The sequence below is a fragment of the Rhamphochromis sp. 'chilingali' genome (genome assembly GCF_963969265.1).
Source record: "Rhamphochromis sp. 'chilingali' genome assembly, chromosome: 8".
NCBI lineage: Eukaryota > Metazoa > Chordata > Actinopteri > Cichliformes > Cichlidae > Rhamphochromis > Rhamphochromis sp. 'chilingali'.
Window position 1 is genome coordinate 21803354 of NC_137935.1, and position 26157 is coordinate 21829510.

At 39.2% G+C, this 26157-nt stretch overlaps 1 protein-coding gene across 6 annotated transcripts; it reads right to left on the bottom strand.

Moving 5' to 3' along the window:
- Positions 1–387: 387 nt before the first annotated feature.
- On the bottom strand, positions 388–15506 carry p2ry6 (pyrimidinergic receptor P2Y6). 6 transcript variants are annotated; one of them, XM_080888772.1, is made up of 5 exons: positions 15234–15499; positions 14658–14762; positions 9743–9813; positions 4399–4835; positions 388–3266 (listed from the first exon to the last, which is right to left on the bottom strand). In XM_080888772.1, exons 4-5 carry the CDS (start codon positions 4824–4826, stop codon positions 2594–2596), a joined length of 1101 nt encoding a protein of 366 aa, XP_080744898.1. In that variant the 5' UTR covers positions 4827–4835; positions 9743–9813; positions 14658–14762; positions 15234–15499; the 3' UTR covers positions 388–2593. The 6 variants fall into 6 exon arrangements, with proteins under 6 accessions (XP_080744898.1, XP_080744897.1, XP_080744899.1 ...); XM_080888771.1 differs by lacking the exon at positions 14658–14762; XM_080888773.1 differs by lacking the exon at positions 14658–14762 and having other exon boundaries at positions 15415–15478.
- Positions 15507–26157: the final 10651 nt, after the last annotated feature.

Here is a 26157-nt window from a genome sequence, read left to right on the forward strand (position 1 = left end):
CTGAAATACACTTAAATCACCTTTTTTGCCCCATTCTGATGCTTCGTTTGAACTTCAACAATCTACATATGTAAATACACTGCGTTGCTGTATTGTGATCGGCTGATAACGCACTGGTGTTACCTAAAGGTTGAACAGTAGCGTGTAAGCAGATCACAAACTCTTAGATGATGTCTTTTCAGTCATTTGTCACATTATTTAAACAGCTGTCATCATATAATCATATGGATTCAGAAGCTACTGGCTGCTTTTTTATATTCACACCTAAGGTTTGAATTCAAGTTCTGCCTAAACTGAACGCTTGAAGTTAAACTACAGTAAAAAATGGGGAAAAAAAGGAAGCAACACAGTCTACTCCCTCAGTATTAATATATGATTGTGAAAACATCGTGTTTTTCATGGCTTTTAATAGTTTCAGTTAGTACGACATGGCAACAATCAGAAACACAACACAGAAAATTAAGCATCTGTACAGCAAAAAAACCCCAAAAAAACCCTTCAGTTTTAGTTTTTCTATCAACATAATTACATGTCTATAAAAATAAAAGACCATTCCCATTATTCATTTGTTAGGGAATTTGATAAAAATAACTCTTCTAACTAATACTGACGTCTGGGTCTCAATAGATGATAGATGACTGTGACATTCACTTTTTCTAAAGTACAACACACACATATTACATGACTATTGTTACTATGCACAGATACACATGAGCACACATTAGGAAACTGAAGCACATCACCACCTCATACTGAGGTCAAAGCTGCACATTCACATTAGACTGACACATACAACAAATACTTAAAGTGTTAACCTGTTACAGGAGCTTCAGAGCAATACGAGTTGAAAGCCGTTTTTCACATTGTCATTTCAGAATTTAACAACATACTGGTCTCAAGCTGGCACAGTCTAGTGTAACATATGAGTTTGGCTACTCTGAAATCTTCTGGTTAACACGAATGTCACAAAATTATTAATCACGTTTATTTCACTCCACGGTAAGTGCATTGTTTGTCAAGAGCTCGTCACAGGGCAAAGACTCACTGTTTAAAAACATGACAAAGGTGCTCACTATGAAAGGCAGGTATGACATGTAAAACACAGGGCACATTTTTACAGTAAACATCAAAGTACACATATGTACATGCAGGCATATGCCATCTACATTTATGTTCATTTCATGAACATTTTAAGTCACCAGATCACGCAGCTGACAACCTACGTCATACAGCTAAATCACGTCAAAGCAGTGCTAAGTACTAAACATTTCATATGTACAGGAATCCCAGTTAGACTGAAAAGATTCACACACTCATAAAAAACCACAGAGTTAATTTAATTCCCTTAACTCCACAATCTGCCTCTATCTTTACCTTTAAATGACTTTTAAAAAAATAACTGAATTAAACATATAATTTAAACTGATTTCCTTCATTTGCTGCAGAATTTATAAGTACAAGACAAAGATCAGTCAGCAACTGACAGCCTATGTCAGCGCGCTGTGAGCTGCACATTTAACGGTTTTCTTGACAATTTGTTTATTTGTGACTGTAAGATCTGATACATGCTAACATCACTACTATTATGACAGATGCTCCATTCGGTAAAGTAAATCTGCTTGGCATCTTTCTTGGCCTTCAGACAACAATTCTGATGGCTAAAGATCCAAACGGGACAGGCAAAAAAACCCCCAACCTATTATGACAGAGGCAGTGGGGCTACAGCAGTGGCGTGCGCACACCATCCAGTGGTTAAAACCCGCAACAGCAGCTATTACGACATGGATAATGTAGAAACGCATCACTTTCAAGGAAAAACAGAGCTACAGACCTTCATTGGAACGCATAATACTCCACTTTTAAATCAGTGAACATAAACTTCTGTTTTTTGCAGCCTCTGTTTGCAAAGTATACCCCCAACCCCACCTTTCAGTTCCTTTCCTCAGACTAGTGCAGATTCAACATGCAAGCATAAACACCACCAAAAAACAGTGCCAGAGAGGATTTTAGCCTAGCAAGTTCAAATGAACTATTTTCTCCTTTCCTCAACTGCATCTCATTCCAGCACGATGCATCTCTATCGTAACACCTCGCATAGATACTAAAATTCCCCAATAATTCAGTAGTTTCAATTTAAAGTACACGTCACAGTGTGTTAAACAATGCAAAAAAAGGGGGATTTCAGAAAAAAAAAAGCAGTGCAGTGGAGCTTGAACGTAAACATCACTTATGTACAGTGCAGGACATTTTCATTAGAGGATTACAGTATTCCCCATCCAGAGTTATAAACCAAAATCTATGAATTCGCACAATCAAATACACTCACAGTCAGTGTGATAATAATTCCCAGTTCAAAACAATGCAAGCAGGACATTGTCAACATTTTCCATTCACACTGCATTGAGTCTTTATAGGGCACTTCAGATGGCTTCTTCAGACTGTTATTAAACACATTTTTTAGTCACTAATAGCTGAAAGCCTCAAGGACAACAGTTTACTGTAATAAGAGAAGGAACTTCAGAAAAACAAGGTTAGAAAACGAATCCATCTCTGTGTTTTAAATCTTAACATGGCTTCAAGGAGCACTGTTCGCTCACACGCTGCTGCCTTGGCTCTTTAGAGTGGTGACTCTGCGCACGAACCTCCTGGTGCTCCGGCGGTAGCGTGGTTGCGTGAAGTAAAACAGAATCGGGTCCAGAAAGCTGTTCATGCTGGCAAACGGTCTGGTGCTCTTATAGATGATTGAGAACAAGTTTCTTGTTGTGCAGGGAGCATTGGGCAAGGTGCGCACCACCAGGTACAGAGTCTTTGTGAGGTGAAACGGGAGGAAGCTTACGCAGAACACCGCGGCTACAATAATGATCATCCTCACCGCCCTGTCTCGTTTATCCCCAGGCGCTATGGAGACGCCCTGGTAGGACACTGGGCGGCAGAGGATGAAGGCCATCTTGCAGTAGCAAACCATCACGCCTATGAAAGGCAGCAAGAAGCCGAGGCACGTCAGAGCCATGCCGTAAGGATAGTAGTCTACCGAGCGCCCTGGCGTGCTCAAATCGTAGCACACGGTGCGGTTGCGCTGTTGCCCTGTTGCTGCAAAGTGGAAAGTTGGCGCGCACAGGGAGCCAACCACCAGCCATACTAATCCGCAGACGCACCACACCATCTTGCGACCGCCCTGCTTGTGCCACACCGAGAGAGGGTGGCAAATGGCCAAATAACGCTGCACACTGATGCAGGTCAGGAACAGGATGCTGCCATGGAGATTACTGAAACAGGAACACAGAGAAGAAAATGTTGTTGAGCTGAATATTATCACAATCCATTTGTATGTTCTGCAAAATCAAAGTTTTTCTTCAAAAAAGTGCTTTTATTAAGGGACCTTCAGTATAGCATTTCTAAACTATTTTTTTCATTTCTATTTGCACATGATAACAGAATTATTTCAGAAAAACAAGAGACCCTGCTTATATTTGGAGAAAGAAGGGCAAGAATTAGCAGCAAAACTGGGTCTTCCCTTTGTCAACTCAAAACATATGTTGCTCCTGGTGAAAAACGACTTCCTGAAGACTAAAGTAACCATTAGTGACTGTATGGTGAACTGAAGACCACAGTCCATGCCAGAGGACTATAAAATCTGGAGGAGCTTGAGAGATTATCCAAAGAGGAATGAGCTGTCAGTGTGTTCCCAAAGTGCTTTTAACATCATCTAACAGAAGCTGAAACCACCTCCCCAACAGTGTTTCCTATGATTGTGCTCATTGTTTTTCCAGCACAAAATCTGGCAATAATACCCCTACTGAGGACTATTTCCACCAAAAGAAGATTTGTGCTGGTGGCAAAACCAAAACCAAAAAACCCCCAGATCAAGATCAAAGTTGCAGAAAACAGGAAGAATTCCCACAAGACATGTAGCCAACAGACTCTGTTCCCCGTGATTTTTCTTCAAATCCCAACTTCTGCTACTAATGGCATCCGATGACCATTTCTCAAGAAAGTCCAAATGTAGTCCCGTTCTCAAAGGGCAACTGTGTGTGAGCACTAGCACTATTTCTGCATCTGCATTAGATACCTTGCCATGTTCAAAGGTTTGGAACTTCTTCCATAAACTAGTTTTCATGCTTTACACACCCGTTCACGTCACACTTGTGCGCACTATAATGCAAAAAAGTACATTTTTTCCAGTATACTTAAATATTAGTGTCATTGTCTCCATTCCCATTACTTATCACATCTCAGATCCAATTTTCTTTCCCATTCCTGTCCAAAAATAGGACAATTCACATAATAACACTGTGTCACATATCACTTGCATACACAGACCTTAACAATGAAAAATTAATTCCCAAAAATTACATAATAAAATCTGAAAAATGAGCCAATAATCAACCATGAACCCACCTGTAGAACTGAAACCTGACCATCTTACAGGTAAACTCCCCAAAGGGCCAGTAGTCATGACTCGCATAGTTGTAGATGAGTAAAGGAAGTGACATCACATACAGAAAGTCGGCTATGGCCAAGTTGAGCATGTAGATGTTGTTTCTGGACAAATTGGACCTCTTCCTCCATATCTTCAGTATGACGGTGGCATTCAGAGGAATCCCAAGCAGGAAGACGATGGTGTACACAGCAGGAAGTAAAATGCGCTTAAAGTCTTCCTTGTAGGTGCAGCGAGGGTTAACCGCCCCACTAACACTGCTGATGTTACTGAGAGCGTTAATGAAGCTGTCTGCTGGGTAAAGCTCTGTAGGGTGTGAGAGCAGGTCCACTAAGGAAGTTTTTGAGTTGAGGGCTTCTGTGGGGATGGTGCTGAAAGAATCTGGCATCTTCACATTCTGGAGGAGAGAGAGAGAGACGGGTGAGACTTGGTAGCAAGATTTGCTCGAGATCAAACACGATTACCGAGCTATTGTATTTGATGGAGTACAGACAGAACGTTATAGGTCTTCTTATTATTAGTTGTCTGTGGTGTACAAACTAATCCAGGAAGGCACACAAACAGCCATATTCAGCTTGGCCAACACTGTAGGAGGAGCAGTTCTCTCCTGCTCGTGTATAACCTTGACCTTGAACACAGTTTGGCTGAAAAGCCATTAGGTGATCACTGTGTGCAAATTTCACTAAATTCTAAGAGGAGTGGATGGACGAGTGCCATCACATCACATCATCGATTATTTTGCCGTACAGGCAAAAAAATCAACACACACAGCCTTACCTAGAAGACAGACTCCTATTGTTCCCATTTGTCGATTTAACTGGGAAAACACATGAAAGCAATGTTTCTATAGCATGCCACGATTAGACAAATGAAACAGAAAATATGCAAGAAAACAAATGGATGAAATAGAGAGAGAGGACAACTCTCCACCAGAGGGCACAAGAGATCTGCGTCTGTGTTATATCCTCCAATATTACACAAAAGCAGTCACCTTGAGCCCTGTGAACACAGGACAAATACCTCATAACCCGACTTGAAACCTAATAATCTCCTGGGTGTGCTCACTGTAAAAAGGGCTCACTTTGTATTTACGAATACATACGACAGACTGTAAGAACTACAACAAAATAGGTGCTACAGTGAAATAATCATTTAATCTCTCCATCATTTTCTGACAAGTGTAGACCAAGACGTTTGGTCAAGTTTGGAAATGAAAACCACTGCAGACTGTCTGATCTCCCACTCACATTTCGCAACGTCTGGAACAGGCCCACTATACACAAACAGACTTATCAATGATCTTAAATATTCTTCTGCCTTACAACATCAGTCATATCCACTTCCCTCATGGCAGCAGGCAGCTGAGTAAGTGATCTGCCTAAGACACTTCCTCCAAAGCCCGGTGCTTCCTCAGACTGTTACTCACTACATTTCACAACCAACCAACCAACAAGCCAACCAACACCCTCGAGCCTGCGTCTGTGCTTGTGTGCCAGAGTGTGTACATGTCAGGTATCTCTCAAAGCTGCTTAAAAAACTGTCTTTGGATGTGTTCAAAAAAAGTGTTTTAGGTGAACTCCTCTGTGTGGGTGCGCAGATGTGAACAGAAGTGACGCACAATTTTATAACTCCTGGCACAGAAACTGAGGGAGAGGAGGTGAAGGGAGCAGTGTGCCAAAGGACCACTGAGCATTTATCTGCAAAGATGAATAGAAAACGTTGTTGAGGAGTGCTCTGCAGTCTGTTTTATCTGCTGATGACTCATGCACGACGTACTTCAGATCAGTAATTTGGTTGAAAATCAACTCTGCAAAAGGCCTTGAAGCCAAAATTCTTGGGTAACCTGAAGCACAAAGACCCTGAATTAAGTCTGTAGCTGTTTTCATGTTAAATAAAGTCTGATTTTCATGAAACGCACTAAACTGCAGCACCGCAGAAACAGTCATGGTCCTAGGGCTCTTGCTTTTGCCACAGAGGAGGCTCTATTACTCATCTTTATGTTCAGGCTTGCTTTTAGACGCCTCGCAGAGCCTGACCTGAATAAAACACAATGAAATGTGTAATAGTTTGAGCAGTAGCTCCTGTTTGTGACATGTGTTGGTGCTCATAGTTCATTATTAACAGAACAGTTCAAGGACAAGCAGTAACATGAAAGCTAAGCTATAATTCATTTTACAAAAGAACTAATCAGCTCATTGCCACATTTTCCTTCTTTAGCAGTACCGCAATCTTTCAGACAATACGGTAAGTATAGAGAAAGAGAAGCACACATCCTGGATCCTACAAGCCCTAGCAAGCAAACCACTGGTTTCAAAGTAAGAACTGAGATGTGAGAGGCCAATAAACCACTGATTCCCATGCTGAATATCTGCACCTTTTAGGATAAGTATTGTGGTGGAGATGATTTATATATCAAATAAAGCCAGATTATTTTTAAAAGGTTTTGGAATAGGGGGCAAATAGAAGTAAAAGCTTTCTGATCTATTCATGTTCAGGGCTCATGTCAAAAGTTGTTTCTAGAAAAAAGGGAAACAGATGTTGTGATTTAGTGAAAACATGGACAAGCATACTCGATATAAAGACGAAACTCAGCCTGAACTCTCCTAGGGAGTTTTCTTGTAACTTCTTTATTATTACTAGTATTAGTTTTTCCCAGTTTAGGTTGCCCTTAAGTTTTTGCATTTGCTTAGAAGCTTTTATCAGCCACAATCAATCGGCTTGCTTTTTCTTAAGATTTCTGTTTCATGCCTTTGTTTGTTCGCGTTTAGGTCTGCACCACAATCCCTACTAGGTCTGCATCAGCGGACCGTGACAGTGGGAAAGGCAATCCGTGACTGATAGTGTTTCATTGCATGGGCAGTGTGTTTGGTTTCACTGTCATGCTGAAAAATGAAGCCATTCTAAATAAGACGTTTTCCAGATGGTAATATATGGTGGATTAAAATCTGATGGTAGTATTCTGTGACCATAATTCTATCAATTTTAACAAGATCTCCAACACCTCTGGCTGAAATGCAGTCCCAAACCATGAGCCTAATTAGTTTATTTAGGCCAATTCCACCTGTCCAATTTGCTCACATTTTTAAGGACACAGTGAACACTAGTTTGAACTAATAGCTCTTTACTAATCACCTCATTGGTGCATTAATACTATTTTATGCCTTTCAATCTTTGACATTTCTCATAGATTCAACTAAAGAAATTGGAGTAAATTATGAGTTTCTGCAACAGGCTAGAAACAAAGTGTTTAAAGAAACAATTTTGGTGCTTTATGAAATTTTCTATCACATGTAGACACAACACTGGTTCAGTCTCTTGAGTTGGTGCCTTTTTTATTCTTGAATGCTTCATAGGTCAGGGTTAAGTCACTTAAACAAGAAAACAAAAACATTCTACTGAAAATGATCAGAAACAAGGACTGGAATGAAAATGAGTGAAAAAGCAGCCAATGTCTAAAGAAAGACCTTTAGAAAGCCAGGATAACTGCCTAAAAACTGCCTAAAAAATGGTGCTACATTTTATATGGCATAACCCAGAGTAACACGCGCCAAAGAGTGCTGTTGAAATCTGAAGCATGCACAGTGTGTGTGTAGCTATAAAAATGCAAGCATTCATGCCTGTGAGTGAGCCTCTAAATTTGTTACCCTTTGTTACCATTTGAAAGTTTCACTGAGATTTAAATCTCATTTCCAAGACAGACTTGGCAACGATTTCAGGGTAAGAAGTGTGCTCCATTTATTCTAAAATAACCTATTAGTTTATCAATATAAGGAAATATTACTAAAAACACTAACTTAAACGAACAAAACTTCACTCACTGAACTTCCCTAGTACATGTGAAGCTAACATAAACCTGCTCAATACGCGTTCTCTTTACATCCTTCCTGAAAAGATTCAGTCATTTAAATGGTGCAGTAATTGGACTATTTAGAGATTTTGAGACCAAATCCTGATATGTTGTCGTCTTTATTGTAATTTTTTTTCCAGCATGCAGATACAGTGTATCAAAGTTATAATGTAAATGGAAAGATAAGCTGACATTTAAGGTTATCTGCACTACCAGGAGAGGAAAAAAGAATTACAGAAATAATACAGATGCTGTTTTCAGTGCTAATAGTAAAGAAAACTCTTACCTTTAAAAGTATTTAATCCAGATTGGAAAAAAAAAAAAAAAACTTGTTGGAGAATGCGGGCATCGATCCCGCTACCTCTCGCATGCTAAGCGAGCGCTCTACCATTTGAGCTAATTCCCCTTCATGCTGTGTGCTGCAAAAATAAAGCCTTTAGAGGCACACACCCACAGCCCTGCTCACTCACGTAATGTGATCAGTTAATGACAGGGACACTTTCTCTTTGCGATACACACACCCTCACAAACACCCTGCTGCATACTCTCCACCCTGAGGACTGCCAAAAGGCTGAGCTGAGCAAGTCACACAAGGTTATTTATAAACCATGACTGCAAGAATGTGACTGCTACACTCAGGACAAATATAGGAGATTAATAATTCATCATAACAAAGCCGTAAATCAAATGACACCTAGACTGCATTAATGATTATTCTGCATGTGGATATGGTGTCAGGACCTTTGAACTTTGATTAAGGTAATGCAAGGTAACTCTAACTACGTCAATATCACAAGTAATGACTGATAGCAGAGCCCAGCTTATATTTAAACCACGTAACCCGGAGAGTGCACTTACTGCCTTAAGGCTCTGCGTGTGTTTTTATTGCGGTACTATGAAAAATGAACATGACTGTGTAATGTAAACCAGCAGAACTTTAAGGTTCCTCTCAGTGTTACAGAAATTTATGAGGTGTTTTAAACTCATTGTTTGGTTTTGGTGTTTAGGCCAAGAATAGAACTAGAGACACAAAGTCACTAACCAGATGTGTAATATGGCAGAAATCTCTACTAGGAGTAAGTGGAGACAGAAGAAGCCAACAAATGTCTGATTTGTATGTGCAAACATGTCCGACATAAATTTTATATTAAAATAATGTTATATACAAATCAAAAACGTGGTGTTCCTACTATTATTATTATTCTTAATGTATGTTTCTGTCTGATCCACAGATAAAACTCCAAAGAGACATTTGGAGAGAAGAGATAATGGATATGTTTCCGTGGACGATTCTTATATAGCATTTTTCTACTCTACCTAAGCACTCAAAGCGATTTAGACTATGTGCCTCATTCACCAATTCACACAAGCACTTTATTCTCTGCTTTTTCCTACTGAAGTGCTTTCTATCTAACATGCATGCTATGACGGAGAGCAACTTGGTGTTAGTATTTTACCTAAGGATATCTGGCATGCAGACTGGAGCAGCCAGGTGTCGAATAGCCAACCTTCCAAAGAAGAAGAAGTCCTACAAAATAAATAAAAGAATGTAAAAATTAAAACACGTGAAACACAAAATCGTGCCCAGCAAAAACAAAAAAGCTTCATAGCTGGTGAGCTTTAGAAACATTGACCTACAGAATGCCTAATTAAAACTGGCAGATAAGGTGACATAAAGAGTTATACTGCCGTGCATGTAGGAAGGCTATCTCTCTATCATTTAAATGAACAGAAAAGGGAGATTTAGAGGAGAGGACAGCAAGCAGGCCACAATTAAAGTCCAATTACTTTCCCATCTCCGATCTCTAAAGTCCCTGGAGACCCTAATCAATGATTCATGCCCGCTGCCCCTCATTCAGTCCCGTGCTCGGTTGTAGTTAATTGGGGAAACAAAATGACGAGCCAGGAAATCGATATTAGTATCACACATGAGTATACGCGCAGTACAATCACGTCTGCAGACGCACACTGCAGCCCTACCTAGCAATCAGGAGCAAATCTACAGTAAACAAAACAGAGTAAATTCAGGAGCGCAGTAGGAGTACAATAATCAACTGTACAAACTAATAGCATGACACAGAAACACACAAACCTTCCACATATCAGTGTGATCAACATTCAGGTCACAGCCCTCTATTGTGGATTAGAAAAAAACAGACTGCGATAATTATCGCTGCTAATACGGTGCATGAAGACAGGAGACAGGAGACGCTTTAAACTAATCAGCTGCACCATAAAGAGGACGGGTGATAAGCAAAGCTGGTGTTCCATCAAAACCGCACTACTTGCCATATGGTCACAAAGATAATAAAAGCGTTTCTTGTTGCATGTGACATAACTATACAAATCATTTAAACATTCAGTAGTGCAAACAAAGATATTACTGCAAGGCTTGTGTAGAAAGTCCCCTTCTGGCCAAAGTTAACCAAAGCATTATACCACATTTTTCACTAATGAAGTGGACAAGACTGCAGCTGATAACAGATGGCATTCTCATAATTTGCCGTATCTTGCAATCAAAAACAGGCTAACGATGTTGTTGTTGTAAGTATGTCATTAGATATACAGAGAGAAGGTCATACAATATTTCCTACAACTTTACTGTGTGTCAGCTCTTTGGTGCACAAAAGAGGTCTGATGAAATAAATGTAGTGCCAGGACAGTAGGGCACTGGTCACTGAAACTAAAATTTTGAAACACCAAAATTCTTTCTTCTATGATTAATCTGAATCATCACTCTTACTTAATTGACTTACGAGAGCAAAACGTGTTAAAATTGACTTCTGTTTAGGGTGAGGGGCTTACATGCCACACTCATCAATTGCAGAACAGTCCAAAAGTCTTGCACCACCGCTTTCTTTACAACAGACTTTCCGACGCTTGCTGCTTTTTTTACTCATTTCCAGTCCATCCTTGTACCTGACCAGTATCAAAGGAATGTTTTTGGTCATTAGCTACATAACACTGATCTGTGAGTCTTTCAAGCATAAAAAATTTGCATAACTCAATGGATCAACCAGTGTTGTGTCTATGCAAAACAGACAACTTAGCCCTTTTTAGGCACTTTGTTATGAGCAGACTGCCACAAAGGTGTGTCATTGGTTCCAATTTCTTTAGAAAATTGTATCTTTTGTACCAACAAGGTGATTCTCAGAAACTGAACAAAAACTATTTAGAGCAGATAAACAGTATCAGAGAGTCATCTCCTTAACAAATAGGAAAAAAGCCACACAGACAGAGAGAACATGGCAAACTCCACACAGAAAGGCTCTAAATGGTGATTTAACCCAGGACCTTCCTTCTGTCTGTTTGAATGCTTTGATGAGCACAACGGCAAACCTTGCCAAGCTGCTGAACTAATCAAAGAAAAAAATAACAGCAAGCAAGCTGAACGACATTTCACAATAGTTTCTCTCTTGCTTTTGTCCTTCAGCACATATATTGTTATAATAATAATGACTCACTGATAATGTAAAAGTACCCCAGAAATGCATAAATATTTTTCTGATGCATGTTTTTGTTCTTGAGCCGCTATTAGTCACATTTAATGTTGTGAGAATAACATGTTTTTACTGATCTTGAGCTCCAGTAGCTGTAACGTCTTGGTGCACAACTTGTGTTGGGCAAAAAAAAAAAAAAAAAAGAAGCTTAGCAAAAGCTCAACAGGCTGGTAAGCAGCAATTAGTCTGTGCCCCGTGGTTGCTGAAGTCATGTGTTTGTGCTGCAGAGGGGATGGAAATGCAGATGTGGTGAAAGCAGAGTCAGTAAAGCACAAAAAGAGAACAGAAACAAAAAAAAGTCTTTACTGACCGATCACCCAGTGCATCTGTGACAATTGCTGTGAATTGCAGAACAAGTTTTGGAAACATTGGCGGTAATCTTTTTAAAACCTACTCAGGACAAAGACATTCGATTTATTTTGAGACATTCACATTAAATCACCAATTTGGCTGGTATGTTTATGATGGCTTCCATTAAGCTTGTGCTTGTTTATTCAGTGAGATAATGCTGAGGGCCACTTAACTTCATTTGATAAACAACTTCAGCCCTAAATTTTCTGTCTACCAGGTTTTCTGCTTCTCTAACTCTGCGGCTCCAACACAGAGTTATGTTAATCTGCTACCCGGCAGACAAAACAGAGGCTCAAACAGTGCCTAGCAGAAAGGAATCTCCACTAAAAACACAGCAGCCATGTCAAAGCCCTGTGGCGACTGAAGCAGATAGCCTGTCTAAGTGATTGTTGGTTATTATGTCAGCAATATGACAACTTGTTTTTACTGGATCCGAGCACAGTTATGCACATTCTAGAGAGACATAACAAATACAAGTTATAAACCTCACATCTGCAGTTTTTTTATATCGTTTTTTCATACCGTTTATAATCTTTTACTTGCTTTGCTTACTTCGAATACGATTTACAACAAGATGTTTTTGAAGTTATCATGGTTAACAGCAGATTTATTAAAGAATGTTTAAACAGCTTTTTACGTTGCTTTGACATAGCAGTATGAGTCTTTGGTCTTGAAACGTTGTACTCTCCTGCAGCATGGCTGACAAATTTATAGAAACAACTGATTGCTGAGAACATACTATTCCTTTTTTAAAAAGGTCACTATTAAGGGTGTCTGTCCTGGGGCACATGATGTATTGCAGGCTGTTTATTAATCACAGGGTCAGTAGTTTGTGCTCCGGTGCCTCTAGTCAGCACTCTTAGGCATGATAGGGAACCCCAAATTGCTCCTGACGCATCCATCAGAGTGTGGTGCTTAAAAGGCATAGCAAAAAACAGCTGGTTGAACGTGGCTAACAGTAAAAAGCAATCACTTAGAGTAGAAAAGCTAAATAAGTACCCATCTGTTTACCATAACTATAGCAAACAATCAAGCAAACACTAGATTGTTCTTAGTAATTTTTGATAAAGCTTAAAATTAGAGTTGGATCAGGTGACCCTGGGCCCCCCATTAATTAAGCTACAGTATCCCTAGGCTGCTAGGGGCCAATTATTATTCATCTCTGTCTGTCTTTCATAATGTGTCTTTTCTCCTGTCTTCCTCACCTAATCTTGCTCCAGTTGCTTTGTGAAGCCTGGTTCTGCTCTAGGTTTCTTTCTGTTAAAAGGGAGTTTTTCCTTCCCACTGTCACCAAGAGTTTGTTCATAGGACCTCATATGACAGTTGGGGTTTTCTCTGTATTACTGTAAGGTCTGTTACCTTACAATGACGTGACTGTTGTTGTGATTTGCTGCTAAACAATAAAACTGAATTAAATTGCTATCAAATGGTCCAACTCAGTGTAACCCATAAAGACACCAAAGGCAACCTTTGGAGCTGAAAATTAAGGCAAATACCAAAGTAACAAAAACTGTATTTCCTTTAATGGCTACTACAACCTGGCACCGAAAGGGAGTCAGTTCCAATGCACTCCATGTTAAAATTTGTAACGTTACATCATTGACAAGCATATTTACAGCCTGATTTTTTCAAAATGTGTTGCTCTCTGTAGATAGTTTTCCTAGTGGGTGATTTTTTAAACTATCCTAAACTGCTTGAATGTTGGAATTAAAGGTGTGGCTGTTTTGATTGACAGATGCCCCACAGAGGACACTGTCAGTGCCACACACGCGAGAGAGAGGAGGAAAAAGGAGAAGGACAGCCATCTGCAGCGGCAGTCTTACACAAATTCCCGGTCTCTTCCTCACAGTGAAAAATAAAGCATATTAATTTACCACTGGAGCCAGATCACTGCAGCTGCCCACAGCATCAGTATCATAATGGACGGGAACTTGTAAAAGCTGTTGTTGTGTGGTCTACCAAAAAGTGATTTCTGGTATTTGCCAAAAGTGACTGTCAGTATTTAAACTGTTATAAATGATTTTTTGGCCTATAAACTTTTGTCAAACATATCTCTAGTGAATGATATCAAGCCATTTTAAGCCAAACTGTCTGCCATCAAGTTTTGGCAAATCAACTTTTATATTTCCATTGTTTATGAATGTAAAACTCTCACTGACATCAAAAATTTCTTTTTCAAAAGGGATCAGGCCAATAGGGGCAGCAGAAATTGCAACAAATATAACATAACGGTTATATAAATATATTTTAAGTAGCTGAAAGGACTGAATTGATTATAATGTAGAACACAGAGCATATACAATAACGCAGAGTCACAAAGATACTTACAAAACAAGTATTTTTTGTTTGTTTTATATGCAACACCTGTAAATCCTGTTGAGTGCAGACTATTAGATAAACACTGGAAATCAGTTTTTGGCACAAGACTGGGATGGTGCGTTTTTGGCTTCATTCTGTATGATCTCCTAAACTTCATAATTTTCTACAAACTCCATAGAGATGCTTGAACAAATATTCTCACCTGGTTTGTTCCCCATAAATCATCAGAGTCCTGGGACGCATACAACATGAGTGGATAATGATGACAGCGTCTTGCTCGAGGGCACGTACGTCCTTGTTTATTTAACTATCGTAATGTAAGAGAACGTGAGAGTATTTTTTTTAAGGAATTTGATTTAAAATGATGAAGAGAAACAGGAAAGGGGATACAACTGATCTGATGTTATCACACCAGACGAGCTTAATAAGTGCACTGACTGCACCAGTCGCCGGGGCTTTGAGGTGCAGGACACAGGACATGTCTTACTCCAGCACCACAAATAACACAGCTACCAGCCTTCGTGACTCCTTACAGCTGCTTATTTTAGCACCACAGGAGCCCCTGCTGGGACATCTGTGCGCCTGGACGAATAATAACAAAACTACACAAATGTAGTAACAAGCTACTATATCTCAGCAGCTAGAATTGATTGTTATACACGGCAGGTCAAATTCATATCGCGATAATTCCCCAGTGGGAATAATACTTTTTAAAAAACATTCCTTTAGTCGCTAGCTGCTGAATAAAGCAATAAAACTATAAACAAACTGAACTTACCCTGAATGAAAAACGAAACAAGTGCGACAACATCAACAAGTTGGCCACTCGGCCATGGCAAAGTGCTGCTCCTCGGTGATAACAAAGAGCTGGGAAACGGACTGTTGCCGGTAAAATAGCAGGTTTAAGGAAACGCCGTGCTGCTAGGTTCGAATTCACCGCTTATCTGTCCCGTACCTACCTGCAGCGGAGCGGCGAGCTGCTGCACACTTTACACGCCGTATAACTGCCACGCACGCGCAATGAGTCTTGCGCCACCTGCACGAACAAAGGGAACGACTCCAGCGACAGCTAACGTCTCGCGCCTTTAGCCGGCATCACGTGTCTGGTTTCTTAAACAGACGTTACAACGCTGTTGCTTTCAGTGGGTGTTTTAAAATCACCTAAAAAATAAAGCAGTTGCAGTGCTGTGAAAACCATCGTGATTTTTTCATATTTGCATATTTATCACATTTACCTTACACTACCTTTTCCTACAAGGCAGGTCCTACCATTAATTAAAAATGATAAACCTTTCTTTATTAACCATTGCTTAAAAAGCCATCTCTACTTGCAGAGCAATATCCAACCTTTCTTTTTACTCATAAAATCTTGAAAGAGTGGTTTTAAAACTGATCATCTGCAGAGGTTTCAGAGCTCATCATCAATAATATTTTATTACAGCGATTAGTACATGCTGTAGGTATTAAAGGTACTGCATTTGAGTGGTTTGAATTACATCTGTCTAATAGACTCCAATTTGTTCATGTAAACGGGCAGTCTTCTCCATGCACACAGGTTGATTATGGAGTTCCACAGGGTTATATAGCATTTAGCTCTCTTGCATAACGCAATTCATTATTACTATTTTTTCTAAAAACTCCTAGAAAAGCCTTCAGTTAATCCAAAATGCTGTAGCAAGATTAGTGACAATGTCTAGAAAGAGAGAGCATGTTTCTCTTATATTGGCTTCTCTTCATTGGCACCCTGTTAAATCCACTATCAAATATAAAATCCTGCTCCTCACATACAAGGTCTTGAATAATCATCAGGTCCTGTCTTATCTTAATGACCTCATGGTATCATGTCACACCAGTAGAGCACTTTGCTCTCAGACTGAGGGCTTACTTGTTGTTCCTAGAGTATTTAAAAGTCGAATGGGAGGCAGAGCCTTCAGCTTTCAGGCCCCTCTTCTTTGGAATCAGCTCCCAGTCTAGATTCAGGAGACAGAAACCATCTCTACTTTTAAGATTAGGCTTAAAACTTTCTTTTTTGAGTAAGCTTATAGTTAGGTTAGGATCAGGTGACCATCCTTCTCTAGTTATGCTTAGCTCATCTTTTTTTTCCTCACTCACTACGTGTTTATACACCTCTCTGCATTTCATCATCATTATTATTCATCTCTGGCTCTCTTCCACAGTGCGTCTTTTGTCTTGTTTTTCACACCTCACTCCCATCCGGTCATGGCATATGGCCGCCTCTTCCTTAGCCAGGTTCTGCAGCACGGTTCTTCCTGTTAAACGGCGTGTTTTTCTTCTCACTGTCACCAAGTGCTTGCTTATAGGTGGTCATCTGATCATTGGGGTTTTCTCTGTTTTCTCTGTATTATTTTAGGGCCTTTAATTTATAATACAAAGCACCTTGAGGCAACTGCTGTTGTGATTTGGTGCCATATAAATTAAATGTAAATGAATTCAAATTGCTATCCAATGGTCAAATTCAATTGAATTAAAAAGCTTGCAAGAAGTAATAGTTGACAAAATTAACCAGAGTAAATACAGTTTTTAATTGTCAATGATTTCGTTTATTAAGGGAGAAAACTATAAGAACACACGTAAATAGAACTTGTCTGATAAAATTAAGGAGGCTTTGGGACTCAATTAAGCAACACTGAGAGCCATTATCCACAAATTAAGAAAACCTGGGACAGTGGTGGACATGACAAGGAGTGGCCAGCTTACCAAAATGCCTCATCCCGGAGGCTGCAAAAGAACCCAGAACCACATCCAAAGAACTGTAGGCCTCACTTTCCCCATTTAAGGTCAGAGTTCACGATTTAACAACAAGAAAGAGGCAAAAAAATGGCATCCATGGGAAAGTTCAAGTAAAAAAATTACTGCTGACCACGATTTTGCATGACAATAAATAAGCTGTTCATGCTTGAAAGTCTACCAGCATGGAAATGGGTCAAAACTCCTCCACAATGAAAGTGTCACTGCCAGTTACTTGCACTTAATTGCAGTTCTGGTTTTGCCACCCTTGGCAGGAATGACAAGGGTGGCAAAACCAGTTATTAGGTTTCATTTTGCATTTACCCAGGCTAACTTTGTGTAATACTATAATTAGCTGGATGAGCTGAAAAATGTGAATGTGACAAATCTGGAAAAAAAAAATCACAAAAGGGGCAAAAGCTTGTTCACAGCAGTGAATGTTTAACTGCAGGTAACCATGTTTAAGCAACAGTTAATTCCCAGGAGGAAAATTCTAACATTATAAGGGCTTCAACCAGAGAACTTGCCATAGTCCAGCACCTTTGAGTGTGTTTGCAGCTCACTGAGTTCAATGGCGGGTGTTTGGTCTGTACTAAAAAGAGTGACAGGACATGACTGGAGGTGTCACTTCTTATCATTTTTGTTTGAACTTCTATGAGGTTTATTGGTTAATTCTATTGTGCCATTGTAAACATTGCTGTGTCCTGCTCAGCACCAGGTTGTCATCATAAAAGATAAGATGCCTCCCACTGAGTGTGTCGAAGTTTGGATATAAATTTGGCAAAGCTCCAAAGTGACCAGTGGCTCTCACTTCTTTTTGTCCCTAGTTCCACATATTGAGACAGTGAACCTGGTTTTCATTGGCTGATTACAAGTCAACTTATGTGTGTTTCATGTGAAAAGTATTGTTTTAAAAAATATGCTGATGTGTAGCTTTGTCATCGCTATAACCCAAAGATGACACAGGAAGAAATAGGAAGTGCATAAAGGCTAAAGTTATTCTTGTAACAATATGTTCCACCACAGGATGAAGCAGAAGATAAGACAAAGAAGAAGATAAACTTTCAGTGCAACTATGTAATCAATGATTGTATAATTGATAACAAGTATATAAATAGGTAACTAAGTACAAGAAACAGCAAAGACTTAAAATAAGGAACAGAAAAACAAAGCAGAAAACGCTAAATTATCATGCATGTATTTACCAGTCTTTGTGCAAATTGTTGTTTTAGGCACTTGAACCAGGTTCCAATGTCTGTTTTGTCAAGCTGGACTCTGTTATCACCCAAAAAGTCCCATTATGTACTTTTGTCTCAGGTGTTGTGGCTGGTGAGTCACGCCCACATGGATTCCTTCTTCATGGCGTTCATATCTATTCTCTCTGTTAAAACTCATTTTGGCTATAATCCGATATTGTGGAAAAATATGTCACTGTAGTGATAAGGAAAGAACGACGTGCTCATTCTTGTGTTCTCGAGTCACTCTCCTCTGTATTTGTGAAGCCAGATTTCCCTCTGTTCATTTACAAAACTGGAGAGGAAGAAGACTCTTTTGTCAGGGTGTATTCAAGCCATGCAAATTTTAAACCACAGTATTGGGGTTGAATGTTTACATGTTGTGGCAGTCACAGGAAACGTACAGTAAGGATGTGTTGATGCATACTCGATTATCCAGGTAAGAAAATCCCAAAAAGTTGATTCTCTTCATGCGTTCTTTTCATGTTTCGTCACTTATCCAAGTGACTTTTTCAGTCTCAGTTGACTGCAGGTTTACCCAAACAAATAAACAGAACATGTGGATTGTCTTATATTAAGATAAAAAGGCATGAAAAATTTTTTTAAAAACCCATTATGTTCAAAATTGACTGCCATCATCCTGCCACAAAATCATAAATCTCAGTTGGGGTATGCTGAATCTGCAAAAGGCTTAGATAGTACGTTCAATTAAAAAAAATTATACATGAATTAAAAATATTTTCTTGCTGGAAAAAAATACAGTCATGCTATCACAGAACTTTATGCTGTCCTGTGAAAAACTAAGTACACCATTACCACTTCCAAAGGAATTAAGAGGGTAAGTAACAGCCAAGTGCTGCTAATGAAGTGCACTTGAATAATTCATCAACCACAAGTGTGAAAAATTCCATGAAAGCAGAAGTTTGTATTTTGCATTAAAACCATGATCTTCCCATCAGATTCGCCTGAAGGTCAGAGAAGCAATGCTCAGACTGCAGAAAATCTTTAGAACCTGCAAACAATCCAATATCTTCAGAATCTCCAGGCCTCAGTTAGCATGTTAAATGTTAAAGTTCATGACGATAGAATCAAAAACAGGCTGAACAAGTATGACTTTTTTGGATGAGCAGGCAGGAGAAAGGCTCTTCACACTACAAGCAACGTGGTAGCATTGCTTAAGTTTGGAAAAAGTACAGATGTTTGGCCATAATGCACAGCGCTGCATTTGGAGACAACAAACACAGCGTATCAGCACAAACACCTCATACCAACTGTCAAGCATATTGTTGGAGGGGTGAAGATTTGGGTTTGTTTTGCAGCCACAGCACCACGAGTTGACCATGAATTCCTCTGTATACCAAAGCATTCTTGATTCAAATGTATGCATCTGTCTGATAGATAAAGCTTGGGCCACATTTGAGACGTGCAACAGGACAACAATCCTCAGGAATAAATCTGAAACAAGGTGTTGCAGTCCACTCAAAGTCCAGACCTCAACCCGTGTTAAATGTGTGTGGAAAGACCCGAGGGAGCTGTGCATAAACAATTCCCTGCAAATCTCAATGAAATGGAGAAACTTGGTAAAGAAGAGTGAGCCAAAATCCCTTCACATCAATGTGAGAGACTGAGGCTCATAAGCAAATAAACCAGTCTTAAGTTATTGCTGCTTAAAGTGGTTCTATAAGCTACTGAATCACAGGCTGTTTTTCAGGGTACTACATTTCTGTAGGACTGTTGCAAACATAAGAGACGTAACATCAATAAAAGCCAAAGCTGAAATGAAGGATTGAGTCTCCCTGCCACTGATTAAATGAATACGTTAAATACTAACAAGTCACTTAGACGATTCGATTTTTAAATGGTCAGCAAGAGCATGTCGCCGCTGACTCGCGTCCAGCGGACGTCTTTCCGAATGAGCTCATTTGTCATGTTGAAATCCAGACGTGTGAAAGACAGAGAAGAATAGCTCATTTCCCTTTAAAAAGAAGTTGCTCAAAACTTTGACGACACATTTCGTAATAATTGAAAGAGGCAGTAGGTTTAAGCTTGGAGGTGTGACAGCATGGCTCAAAACATCTGAACTTCACTCTCACCAGAAATACTGCACAGCATTTCATAGATTCAAGGCATGCACCACTGTGCTATACTGTTGTGAAGTTTGAAGAAGATCCATAAAATATTGCAGGTAATTGTGGGTTTACAAGTTTTTACTGATTTTTACATTTGGTGCGACCTTGACTTTGACCCAACCTCCACCAAAATGAAAAGCTGTTGTTGATATCTAACATCACGTAAAATTTGGAAATGATTGCATCTCCCTTTGAGGGGAGAATTATGTGTAAAAAATATCTCTGGTGGATGACTCATATAACAAGCATTTTACACCTTTGTTTCTCCCATGAGATATTTTCACTGGAACCTTTCTGTTCACAGTATCGCATTGTTTTCCTTCACATGAGAGGTTTAATTGCATTGCCACTCAGCTATCTTCTTTCACAAAGAAAAATTAGTCTAGTTACAACCTGAAGCTGTAAGAGAGAAACAGAAAGCTTTTAATAAAACCTCTGTCTGGTTTTACTAGGTTGTAACTTCTGTTTCAAATCCAAGAAGCAACAAAAATAATTGGGAGATATGTGCAGTTTGGTGCATACTTCAAGAACAGTGTATTAACTTTGATGAATTATTTGAAGCATATAATCACAATATTAACTTTTCACTTTTCAAACCACAGTTATAAAGTACGTCACAGTTCAAATAAAAGTCACATACTAACGATAAGTGCACATGTTAAAAACACACAGACACACAGCCATAAAGACAGGCATTTATTCCTACACACCGCATGGTCTCAAACTACGGCCAAAAATCAAGGGGAACGGATTAAGGAAACGATAAGCTATAAAAATGAGTTTTCATCAGAGTCAGCTGACCTGATGGACAGAGGAAGGCTGCACAGTTTGGGCGCTACAACCTCTAAAAGCACGATCATCTCTGGTTTTAAATTTAGAGTGAGGGACAGTTAGACGATCGGAGAGGCCAACTACATCGACAAAGTATTAGAAGCTCTGCAATATGTAGAGCTTTAAATGTTAATAACACAGCTTTAAAGTGGATTCTGAATTCCACTGGAAACCAGTGAACGGATGCAAGGATTGGTGGAACATGTGACGGCTGCTAGTTTTCGTTAGCAGCCTTGCTGCTGCTTTCTGAAACAATTGGCGATGAGTTATCGAGGACTGAGAGATCCATGTTTTAAATGTTTTAAAGTATGTAGCCCACTGATTTAAAACAAATCAGTGGGCTACATACTAAACTTGGAGGGTAGAAACAAAATGCCAGTCTTGTTTTTTGCTGCAAAAAATTTTGGGTCTGCCTGGACTTGTATGAAAACCATAGCGGGGTTTCAAAATCCCCAGCGCAGCAGTCAGATCTTTTTAGATGGTTTTAATTCAGACAGAGATTTTGCAAATGCTTTAAATATGTTTTATGCTCATTTTAGTTCTTCTGATTTTAGCCAGGATACTTTGGAACTGAAACAGAAACTGAGAGATACTCAGCACTTTATCATTGAACTCAGTGATGTCAAAAAGGCCTTTCATACAGTCAATGCGAACAAGAGCCAGGGTCCTGATAATATTAGTGGCCACCTAATTAAATCTTGTGCTGACGAACTCAGTCCTATATTTCAGGTTATTTTTAATCAATCCTTGCAAACACAACATGTGCCCTCTCTTTGGAAAGAAGCAGTCGTGGTTCCTGTCCCTAAATCTAGTCGTCCAAAAATTCTAAATGACTTCAGGCCTGTTGCCCTCACTTCAGTTGTAATGAAAGTCTTTGAAAAAAATCATCAGAAATGTGATTATGAAAGAGACTGAACGTCAGCTGGATCCCATGCAGTTTGCATATAGGCCCAACAGAGGAGTGGAGGACGCACTTTTGACTTTACTAAATCTGATTCTTAAACATGTAGAGAGTAAAGGGACTTTTGCAAGACTTCTTTTCATTGATTTTTCTCCGGCTTTTAATACAATACAGCCCCATATTTTAATTAAAAGACTTTTAGAACAGTTTGAAATCAGAAAAAACCTGGTGGGCTGGATTTTAGATTTTTTTAACTGACAGGTCACAAAGAGTGAGAATAAATGGGATTCTGTCTGACCCAGTGTTCTCCTCCACAGGTTCTCCTCAAGGGTGTGTCTTATCTCACTTTATTATTCATTCTCTATACAAATATGTGTCAGAGCAGACATGAAAACAGGGTCATTATTAAATATGCAGATGACTCTGTTATTGTCAGCTTACTGAAAGAGGGTGAAACTAACCACGGTCCAGTCATTGATGACTTTGTTCAGTGGTGTGAGGAGTCTTATCTCCAGCTGAACATATCTAAAACAAAAGATATGGTGATTGATTTTAGGAAACAACAAAATGGGCACGCAGTCACTTTAATTAAAGGTCAGAAAATAGAGCAAGTACAATCATATAAATATCTTGGGACCATAATCAATGAAAAACTGAACTTTGATCAAAATTGCAAATCAGTTTGTAAAACACCTTTATTGTCTTAGGAAACGTGCTCATTTCCACATTGACCAAAAAATTGTAACTTTGTTTTATCGTTCTTTTATTGAGTCTGTTTTATCCGGTTGTTTGGTGGCATGGTTTGGTCAGACCTCTGTCACAGAGAAAAACTCTCTAAATCAGATAGTGAGATGGTCCAGTCGTCTGATAGGTGAGCCACAGTCTTGTTTAGCCTCCCTGTACTCTAAGCAGGTAGAGGATGGCTTTATCAATCCTTAAAAATGGTTCCCATCTTCTAAGGGGTGAATTTCAGCTTCTTCCCTCAGGACGGAGGTTTCTATTTCCGAGATGCAGGACAAATCTTTGTTCCCGTTGCTGTCACTGAATTAAATAAGAATTGTTTTTGATTCGAAATATTGAAATTACTATATATGTGCCACAGTGAGGTTTATATCTTTACTAGGTATGTGTGTTTTTAAAGGGATGCCAAATGCTGTCATTTTTTCTGTAAAGCAAATTTACCTTGCCTATGGGTATAAATAAAGTTACCTTGACCTTGTTGAACTTGTATCGATTAAATATCAATACAAGCATTGATATTAATACTGCTGATATTTGGTAAGTAGTTCTCATTAAATAAGAAATCAAAGTATATTAAAAGAACACCTCATCCCCAAAATTAAAGTTACAGATTTCTTCTCTATTTTTCGTCCCACGAAAACCGTACCTCACTCATATAGTGGATTTTACATTTATAGCAATTTGAGCACAACAAGGTGCCATCAGGTGTCATTACACTGAAGATAAAGCAAACAGTCTCCAACACTGGTCTCCAAGCCAGCAGATACTTTATTTGATTTAGCTGTGAGCTGTCCCTTTGAACTGGAAGCAGATGAAAGAGAAACACGAAAGTTTTGAAGATGTAAGACTGAATTAACTTGGAAGAATTACTTTAATCGGGAACAAAGAGCATCACTAAAATAAATGATCACTTCAGGTGCGAACCTGCACGGTGGGTTTTTTAGAGCCTGCTCGACAGAGAGTGCATGAAATCCTGAGCACGAGGAATCACCTGTACAGTGAATCCACTTCAGCTGTAAAGTCAGTATTTTAACATGTCAGAAGAACAACTAAAACCTTACGATTTAGGCTTGTTTAAAGTGCTTATGAGAAACAAACAGTCTTTATATGTTTTTTGCACAACATATTCTACACAGTGGAGTATGCAAACCAAATTTATTGATTTCTTAGTGTTTTGCATATTTGTCACATATACATGTTTCGGATTGTCAATCAGATTTTAATATTAGACAAAGATAACCTTAAAAAAAATTGTGATAACTGGCAATGGGACTTTCACACAGCTGTGGAGGAACTTTGGTCGAGAGAGCGGAATTCATGGTTCCATCAATTACAGCAAGTCATCCAGGTCTGAAGCATCAAAGCAGCCCTAGAGCATTACCACCAAAGTTCAAGTTCCTAGTCTCCTTCTTATTGTTGAGTTAAGAACTCACCTTAACTGTCAGAGTAACAACTAATGAGTAAGGTCTGCAGTTCTTTAGATGTATTTTAGATGTCTCCTTGATGGGTGGAGTCAAAGTTCACCACTGTTCCAGGTTTTCTCCATGTGTTGATAAAGCCTCTCACTTTGATTTGCTGGACTCCCAAAGACGTAGAAGTGGCTTTGTACACATTTCTGGACTAACAGACAACACTGACTTCATTTCTTAAAGACTGTAGGACAGTTTTCTGCTTTTTAAGATTTTTTTTTTTAAGCCCACCTCACTTTGTCAGGCAGGTTCTGTTTCAATGATTTCTTGATTTTACAGGTCTGGCAATAATCAGACATGGATATGGCAAGTGAAATTAAACTCAAGTTCTCATAAAGTGTGGTTAATTTAAGTTAATTCACAATTTATGACCGGGGGAATCTTGGAAACTTAGAATCCAAGTATGTTCTGACATCTTTCTTCCCTTAATAAATAGTGATAAATAAAGAAACTCATAAATGCATGCGTGAGACAAGTATGCAAGTGTTTCTCTCCAGGAAGAGGAGAGACAAAGCTGTGACAAATCTCCACTCCACTTTCTCTGGATTGTTGCTCAATCCTGCAAAGGTCCATGCAGAGGAAGATGGAATCAACATTCCTAATAAGGCATCAGTTATTTGGATTTGCAATGGCCACCGTGATCATTACCATTAAAGCCCAAATATATTTTGACACATCTTTTTTTCCCCTTGTGCACTTATTACTCAAGGCCTTGTGTGTGTGTTTGGTGGGGCATTGTGCATAAAAGAGGTGTCAGTGTTTGCTCAGTGCACGCCTGACTGGTGGTTGTATTGCTCAAGCCAGTCAGATCTCTGTGGGCTTACAGAGAAGTGAAAGAGTTGAGTATTCTTTCACTATCTCTTTTTTTTTTTTTTTGCTACACGGGAAATAACGCATCCTCATTCTTCCACTTTTTTGAAGGTACTTTTGTGGGAGGGGGAAAAAAGCATCAAGACAAAACGAAAAGGAGAAATTAATGATAAAAACAGAAGGTACAATGCACTATTTGCTATTATGGCTACAATTTTGTGCATTTCCATTTTTAACTTGAGGAGTTACACAATAGAAATGGGAAGTATAGTAAGACAAAGATTAGTTTTGTTCACATGCAGACATCTACAGCTAGAAAACGTCACACCCAGAGCTTAGTACAACAAAGCGAGCTAGATCGTCACCCATTACTCCAATTTAGGAGAAAATTTCCAGAAACATAAGCAGGTGGGGGTTTTTTCCTTCTTTTTGTCTGCCTGGACATGCAGAGAAATACAGTCATAAAGAAAACACACCCTCTTTTAGTTGTAAGGTGTGATACAACAGGACGTACGAGAAAAAACGATCTGGTGATGAACGATCAGATGAACAACACATGACCTGTAACGCATTTATTTAGCATTTTAGGTTAAAATGCAGCAGTGTGTGAAAAACTGAGTGCATCCCATAATACAACAACTTGTACAACCACCTCTAGCAATAACTAAGCCAATCAGCCTCTAAGATTATCATGGGGGATATAATAATGTTGCTTCAGTTCATTGAGGTTTTGCAGGCATTTGTTGATGCGTCATTGTTCTGCTCCATCTCCTAACTTAAGCCAAGCTTTAGCTGGCTTAAGTTGCCTCATATTTGACTTTAGAATACTTTGGTTTAC

What these genes read in the sequence shown, in the direction of transcription:
- p2ry6 (XM_080888770.1), bottom strand. Translation starts at nt 15,266, where the DNA reads ATGTTGTCGCACTTGTTTCGTTTTTCATTCAGG. An exon ending in TGTTTCGTTTTTCATTCAGG is followed by an intron (nt 4,836 to 15,233) that starts GTAAGTTCAGTT and finishes TCTCTCCTCCAG; the next exon opens with AATGTGAAGATGCCAGATTC. An exon ending in GTCAGGTTTCAGTTCTACAG is followed by an intron (nt 3,267 to 4,398) that starts GTGGGTTCATGG and finishes TTCCTGTTTCAG; the next exon opens with TAATCTCCATGGCAGCATCC.